Genomic DNA, 7,867 nt, shown 5'->3' on the forward strand with positions numbered 1-7,867 from the left:
CGGCCGGCCGCACCCCTGCCTCTCAGGAGCCCCTTTCCTGCTGCCCAGGTCTGGCCCCAGGCCCTCCCCCCCCCCACCCCCATGCCCCAGCCTCCTGCAGGGAGGAGAAGGGGCTCTTGGCTAGCATGGTGGGGGGGACCGGAGACCCCTCCCCATATTCTCATGGAGAGCGCTTCCCCCGCCTGTCTGAGAGCCGCGTGGGGGCCGAGGACTGGGAAAGGGTGCAGCATGGCCGGAGTCCCTCTCCTCTCCCTGCCTGGACTCTGCCCCAAGTTACTGTCAGCCACCTCTAACTCATACTAAAGGGTAAAGGGCTACAGATAGGTCCTTCCCAAAAGGTAATGAGCCGGAGTCCTCAGAAAAGACAAAGCACCACGGAGGGATGCTGCCAGCGGCCTGTGCTGTTTGGGGCTGGGCTGTGTGGGGTGCAGGACAGAACTGGCCCCAGACTCCTCTACTTGACTAGGACATACTGGCCAGGCAGGCCCAGATGCTCTGGCTGACCCCTCCTGCCCCATCACCGGCCAGATCCCCCCTCGGGGCCGCCCTGCCTCTCACTGTCACATGAGACCACGAACCTGTGAAGCCAAATCCCTGAAACCAGGTCCCGAGGGGCCCGGCCGAGGCCTCCAGTGCATGTAAGCGATGGGCTTCCCCTCGTCCCACACAGGGAGGAGGGTGTCAAGGGAGCAGGGCAGCCATGCAATCCCAGCTCTGACGAGGGCTGAAACAGGGAGGGCGGTGCCTGTCCTCGTGCGGGGACAGGGGAGCTGACATCCTGGTGCGGGGACAGGGGAGATGACGCCCCGGTGAAGGGACAGGTGAGCTGACGCCCCGGTGAGGGGACAGGTGAGCTGACATCCTGGTGAGGGGACAGGTGAGCTGATGCCCCGGTGAGGGGACACGGGAGCAGACGCCCCGGTAAGGGGACAGGGGAACAGATGCTCCAGGGAGGGGACAGGTGAGCTGACATCCTGGTGCGGGGACAGGGAACAGGTGAGCTGATGCTCTGGTGCGGGGACAGGGGAGCTGACATCCTGGTGAGGGGACAGGTGAGCTGATGCTCTGGTGCGGGGACGGGACAGGTGAGCTGACATCCTGGTGAGGGGACAGGTGAGCTGACATCCTGGTGAGGGGACAGGGGACAGGTGAGCTGATGCTCTGGTGTGGGGACCGGGGAGCTGACATCCTAGTGAGGGGACAGGCGAGCTGATGCCAGTAGGTGTCTGTTGTATGGGGAAGAGGGATGGGACATGAACTGGGGACTGAGGTCAGGACGAGCTCTGAATGATGGCAGCTTTAATTGGGGGCCCCGGGCTCAAAGAGGTTGGCAGCTGCCAGGGTCCAGGCCGAGCGGGGCAGAATCCTGATGATTCCACATCCCAGCAGCCCCTCCCTGTGTCTAAGCCTCAAATCCGATGGGGGGTGGCATCCAAGAAGGGGAGTGGCTAGTGGGGGCAAGGCGTGGGTGCCAGGTCCACCCTGAGGCCACCCTCAGGGCACCTTCCCTTTGACAAGTCCCATCGGGGTCGGGGGCTGGGGTTTGGGGGCCAGGGCCTGCCTGGCTTGTGGCAGGGGTGGGGGTGGGCACAGTGCTGTTTGCAGGGAAGAGGGTTTGGGGGGAGGGGGGAGGCGCGGGAAGAAATGCGGGCCAGGCGCCCGCTGTGTCGTGGCTGCGCTGTTCTGGGGTGCATGGCCTGGCTGGTGCCCGCCCACGTGCCCGCCCACTCACCCGCCAGGCACCCGGACACCTGGTGGGCTCCGCACCTGCGTGGCGCTCAAGTCAAGTGGCCCAACAAAGTGACCACGAGACGGAAGGGCTGCCCTGCTCGTTGTGAGACACTGGCTGAAATCCTAAAGCCCCGGGTCTAGGAACCATCTGGGAGAATCCAGAAGGAAAGGGGTGCGTGCTTGCTTCCCAGGGTTTGAGCGTCTGTCCAGAGCCCCAAGGACACAGGCCCAGAGAGGGTGAGTGCTCAGCCCGCAGGTGCACAGGAGAGGGAAGGCTGGACGGCTGCTGGGCCTCGTGAGGCCAGGAGCCCAAGCTGCCCCTCCCGATGCCCTCTGGGGGCACCAGGGTCCTGGGAGCCCATCACGCCGCTGCAGAGCAATAACCTAGCTGCCGCCGCCGCAGCCCCAGGGGTCTCTGAGGACAGGGGTGCGATGTGCTGGGCGGGTGTCTGGCTGCCACTCCTCCTCCTCCTTTCCACCCTGCAGGCTTAGGTCAGAGCCGGGCTGTACCCAGGGGGCACTCACCCCGAACATTTGCCGCAGGTCGGGGTCCCTGAACCGGAAGGGGATGTTGGAGACGTGTAGCCGCTTGGGCTGTTGCTTCTCTGTGTGGTCGGAGGGGTGGAGCGGCTGGCTGTCCGTCTGTGCCGCCTCGTCTGTCTGCTGCGGGGACAGGACCCGGGCTGTGAGCTACCCCTGTCAGCCCCCGTCCTGTGGGGGAGGAGGCTTCAAAGGCCAGACCCTCCAACTCCCTGGGCCTCCCCATCGTGGGGCTGGGGTCCACAGGGGGCTGGGCAGGCGGTTCTCACTAGGTACGGCACGCACAGCGGCACCCTGACCTCCGAGGCCCCGCCTCCAGGTCTCTGCACGTGGCCGTGGCCGATACCACCGGGGTCGCCTCCCTAGCTGGGTGTGCTGCCCGTGGCTTGGCTCAGCCCTGTGCACAGAGGTCTGACCTTAACGGTCCCTTGGCTGCACCGACTCATGACTCAAAGTCACGGGTTTGCCCTTAGCCTCACACAACCCAGGTTCTGGGAGCTTGGGGGCCTTTCCGGCTTTCTGGGCCTGATGAGAAGGTACAGAGATCTCAGGGCCCTCCCCCAGGCACACCTGTCCGTGAGGTGCTGCCCCTCATCCCAGCCCCTCTGCCGCTCAGCACCCGGACCCTCAGCTGCAGGGACAGGCCACCGGCGCACCAGCAGCCTGCCCTCAGCCTGGTTCTGTCCTGCGGAAGCGCAGAGCTGACAGCATCGACGGGGCCCCACCGACATGGGCCTGGTGGCCGAGTACGTGACGGGCCAGGGTGCCCTGCCGTGGGGGCGCTCACAGTGACACGCCAGCACTGCCAGCCCTGAGTCTCACTGTGGCTCAGCTTCCTGGCAAGGCACGTGGGAGTGTTAGCGTCCAGGAGCTGCCGTCAGCCGGTGACAGACACGGTGGGTGGGCCCCCAGGTCCCCGGCCGGGATGCCAAGGCTTTCTTGGGGTCATGTCGCTAGCACTCTGCTGGCCTCGCGTCCTTGTCCGGGGTCTGCCCCTCACACGGGACCCCGGCTGGAGGCATGAGGGGCGCCCTGGGGCCCGCAGAGCCACCTGAGCTCTTCTGATGTGCCCGGAGGGGGCGGAGGCAGAGGGTCCCCCGAGGCCCGCGCTGGAGTTCGTAAGGGTGGAGGTGCTGGGGGTCATGGCCTCCCCCCGGCAGAGGGACAGAGGAGCAGCTGACAGCGATGGTGGTCGGAGTGCAGAGACCCCAGGCATGACTTCCCATGGGCCTCCGAGAACTGCCGCTGTGCTTATGTTTCCTTTCTGCTGGGGTTCCTTGCTGGCAAGCAAGGGGGTGCTGGCCGGTACCAGAGGGCTCCCAGAGTTCGGTGGCTGAGCAGGGGGAGGCCCCTGTGCCTGAGGCTTCCTGGAGCCCGCGAGGCGGATCCTTGTCCAAGGCTAGTGGCCCGAGGTCTGTCTGTGGGCTCCTGAGTGGCTGCCCTCAATGGCCAACCCGTTCATCCTTTCTGGAGGGAGGGGCTGCTCCCCTGCTCCTGCACTCGGCCCGGAGGCCTCTGACCACGTTCAGGGGCCGAGGGTGGCCTAGGCGAGGGGAGTGGATGTCATCAGCTCCAGGGCCACCGACAGAGGTGAGGACACCCCTCCACAGTGGGGGGGGGAGGGCTGGAGCACCCGCTCAGAGGTCCCTGACACTCAGGTCTGCAGCACACAGTGTGCGATCCCAGGTGTGGTTTGAAGCCACTGTCCTGTCCACCTGGGGACGTGCGGGACCCGGGGAGGCCATCGCATGAGCCGTGGGCCCGGTTCTGCCGAGTGTGTGTTCTCTGAGCCCTCCTGCAGGAGTGACGTGTGTCCGAGGGTAGGGCTGTNGGTGGGGGTGGGTGGCGGGGCTTCGGAAGCAAGGCCTGGCAGCTGCCTTTGGGCGCCTGGGGGACCCCCGGTGAGCTCCTCCTGCCCAGCCGGGACCTGCAGATGCCCAACGGCCCAGCGCGCCCACCTGTCCTCCTCCCTTGGTCCCGCTCTTCTGTGCAGAGGGCAAGCGTGTGCTAGTCCCCCAGAGGCTCGACCGTGCCCCTGAATCAGGCCAGGGCCGGCCACGCATCCGTTGACTCTCTTTCTGGTGACGACAATGTGTGGCTCTTTCTGTGCAGTGGTCAAGGTGGGCCAGTGCCCTCTGTCACCCCTGCTCCGCCCAGTGCACTTCACACACCCACACACCCACGTCCTCAGTTGCTTCAGGTACAGGTGATTAAGAGAATCCCCCCCCCCCCCCNCTGACCCTCACCCGTCCTCATAGCAGGGCTGAGCCCACTGTGGGTCTCCACGGTCCAGGGGCCTCCTCCGGGCCCCCTGTAGAGGCCTTTAAGGGGAGTCAGCTGAGGGCCAGGAGGGGGAATGAGTGTTGGGGGGTCCTGGGGGATGAATCATGAGTGGGGCCAGGGGCAGGGTCCACATGCCACCCCGGCATCTCCACCCTCAGAGGAGCCTGCAGCCTCCTTCGCCCGGGCCTCCCCAAGCTCACTCAGCACAGCGAGAGGCCAGGAAAGTCGAGCAGGGGCCAGTGGTCCGGCGGGGACTCAGACAGCAGGCAAGGACCCAGCGGCCCCGTCGCTGACAGAGCCAAGGCTTGCTGATGTGACACAAGATGAAGCCGCTCTTGGAAAGATTTCTCTGCAGCCCCCTCACCCCTGCTCCCCCAGAGGCCCCCTCGGTCCCCCGGGGACTCATGTAATGACCGTCAGCTGCTTGCTAGACACGGCTCATCCTGCTGGGTGGCGAGTAGGCCAGGGAGGAGGCATTCTCCACGCGTGGGTGGCCTCGGGCCTTTGGTTTGTGACGTCTTCTTCGTCCTAAGGGGCAGCCCCCTCCTGGGGCAGAGCTGTGTGCTCCCACTGTGGACACCGGACCACAGAATGTTCTAGGAGCTCTCTGCCGGCCACTGCACCTGCTGCACTGCTGCTGACCGACGGCACTGTCTGCTCACACCCTGTCATCAGGGTGGGGGGACCGGGGCTGGATACATTTTCCACTCTGCGCTGCAACCAAAGTCCACCCTTTTCTTTTTGCGTAAAGCCAGGAGCCAAGTGCAAAGGGGACCCTGCTAGCGGGGGAGGGGCGAGGCCCAGGGTTCAGGGCACAGAGGGAGGCAGGGAGGGTGGAGGCAGTTTCCGAGGGGAGAAGCGCTTCTGGCTGTGCCGCGGTTCAGGGTGGGCAGGCGGCAGGGAGAGAACACTTGCAGGGGACCTGCGTGACCCTGAACGAATGGCTGCTCTGGGGAGGAGGTCCCCAACCTGTACCCCAGGGGTCCCTGCTGAGTAGGGACACGGGCCCCTCCTTGCTGCTTTTGCCAGAGACCCTGTGATGACAAACGGAATCCACACACAGGAGAGGGCAGGTGGCCTCGAGCACCACCTGCTGGCCGGTGCCCCCCCCATCCCAACACCAAGCTGCCTGGGAAGGCAGAGAGGACGCTGCAGTGAGCTGGGGGCCCCTCCCGCAAGGACGCGTTCGGCCTTCAGCTGGGAGCCCGGGGCGCTTCTCTGGGAAGAAGAAGGTGGCTACCGGGACCTTAGAGTAAGGTCTCCTGCTCCTCCGAAGGTGGGAGCCTCCGCCTGCAGAGACGCTCCAGGGGCTGAGCATCGCGCCCCCAGCGCTGGCCGAGCTCTTTGCCTGGGTGTCTCCAGCTCCTCTGCCGATCGCTGGCCTCACCTGCGGGGCTCGCTTGGCCCCGGGACATCGTGAATCCCACTCTCTCCTCCGAATCCCCCGACGGAAGACCTACAGACCCCGACGCCCTTGCAGGGCTTGGAGAGGCCGGAGCCGACAGAAGGAAGGTCAAGGCTGCCCCGTTCACAACTGGGCCTGGGAGGTTTCCTTGGGAGGCTCAATTCTCAGGACTCAGCACAAATCCTTTCTGGGGCTCCTGAGTCCCCTCCAGGACCCACACTCTGTCCCATGACTGGTCCCTTGTTGACTTATGTCCTTGACTGGTAGGAACCGGTGGCCACCACAGGGCAGGGACAGTCATTCCTTCCGTGTAGTCCCAACGCCGGCTCAGTGCGCGCCCCCTACAACCGTCTGCCGAGTGAAGGAAGACTTCGTGCTTTCCCCAGTTAGGCTGCGTCGGGTGGCCCAAGGTGTCCAGCAGGCCCCTGGCTGGTCTCGGCTGTGCGGGTTTTCGCGGTCGGCCCACACTCTGTGGCATCTGATGGTCTGACCATCGTCTCCTGTGTTTGTTCCCAGGGCGAATTTCTCACTGTTCAGGAGGAGGTCACGTCATGGGAGGTTTGGCCAGATACACGCTGTCCACCGGAGCCCGTCCGAACGGGACGGTCTTCCAGCACTGACGGTCCCCAGGAAGCCCCCTCCGGCTCTGGCGGGAGCACACGCGCGCTCGTGGGATTCAGGAATCAGAAGCAGAGCGGCCCAGATGTACGTTTCAGCTCTGGGTCCTAGAACTCGCCTTTTCACCTGTAGGAATCCTGGGTGGTGGGGGGGGAACGGCGTCCACGGGACGCTGGGACGTGGACAGTGGAAAAGTCCGACTCAGGCTGGCGGCGCTCCACACGGGGAGGAGGGGCTCCGGCTGGGCCCCAGATGAGGGTCCGGCCCAGCGGGCAGATGCACCCACACAGGGAGGGTGGGTAGTGTTTGGATCCACACGGTGCTCCCCCGTCCCCCGGCAGCCAGGCTGGAGCAGGGGGAGGGCTGAGGGGGCGCAGGCCAGGGGCGCCCTTCGGGACGCTGCCAGGGCGGTGCCCTCGTGGGCAGCACAGGGCGTGCTGGCCTCCTGCCCAGCCCCCGCCAGCCAGCGCTGGGAGGGAGCCAGCGGGGACAGCCCAGTGCCCCCAACGCCCCGGGGCGGGCAGGGGCGGGCGCCTGGAGGAGGCACTGGGGAGGGCTGGGGAAGGGGTGAAGCAGGCCGGGTTCTGGCTGGTCCCCGGGAGGGGCTGCCCTCTTGGGACGCCCACCCCACCCAGGCCGGCCGCTCCGCGCCACAATCCTTCGCTGTCAGGGAATCTCGGAGAAGCGCGAGGCTCAGCACTTTCTCCTCGGAGCCGCATTACAACCACGTAATTGAGGCTCTGATTGGAGGGTAGCCAAGCAGGTAGATTACGGGTGATTAGAAATGATCGCCATGCCCGCAACCTGAGACACGCGAGGCACCCCGCCCCCCAGGCTCCTTTCCCGCCGCCCCGTCCCCGCCTGCAGACACCCCGGCCTGGGCCTCGGCCGGCCTCGGGGTCACTGCCCACCCCGCAGTGCCTGGCCCTTGCTGGGGGAGTCTCTTTGTGTCCAGGAGGAGAGCCCCAAGGCTGTGAGCCCCTCCCTGGGGATGAGGACTACCTCTCCACCACAGAGGCCCCTCCCGGCCCCTCCAGCTGCCCTCCCGCCCGGCTGAGCCTCCCCTCGGGGTGGGCACGCCCCCTGGCACTCTGGGCTGGCTCCAGGGGCCCCCTTACCGGCACAGTCTGGGCCCCAGCGATGGGCTGTGTGCTGGCCTCGGGGCCCGGTGGCGGCTCGGGGTGTGTCTGCGCTGGTGTGTACAGGGTCATGCCGTGCTCCGGGGGGACCGGCGTCTGGCCCGAGTACTCCTGCGTGGGGTGCGGAGGGGGTGGCGCATACTCGGCGGGG

At 66.3% G+C, this 7,867-nt stretch overlaps 1 protein-coding gene across 1 annotated transcript in view; it reads right to left on the reverse strand.

Annotated features, from left to right (window-relative positions):
* The window catches only part of RBFOX3 (RNA binding fox-1 homolog 3), a 19,462-nt gene extending 11,601 nt beyond the window's left edge, over positions 1 to 7,861 (reverse strand). The window contains exons 1-2 of the mRNA XM_077755173.1: positions 7,696 to 7,861; positions 2,257 to 2,394 (exon numbers count right to left, since the gene is read on the reverse strand). Of these exons, the coding sequence (XP_077611299.1) occupies positions 2,257 to 2,394; positions 7,696 to 7,788 (231 nt within the window). The 5' untranslated portion in view covers positions 7,789 to 7,861. The remainder of the gene's footprint in view (positions 1 to 2,256; positions 2,395 to 7,695) is intronic.
* Positions 7,862 to 7,867: the final 6 nt, after the last annotated feature.

The sequence above is a fragment of the Crocuta crocuta genome, unplaced genomic scaffold (genome assembly GCF_008692635.1).
Source record: "Crocuta crocuta isolate KB4526 unplaced genomic scaffold, BGI_CrCroc_1.0 scaffold50, whole genome shotgun sequence".
Classification (NCBI taxonomy): domain Eukaryota; kingdom Metazoa; phylum Chordata; class Mammalia; order Carnivora; family Hyaenidae; genus Crocuta; species Crocuta crocuta.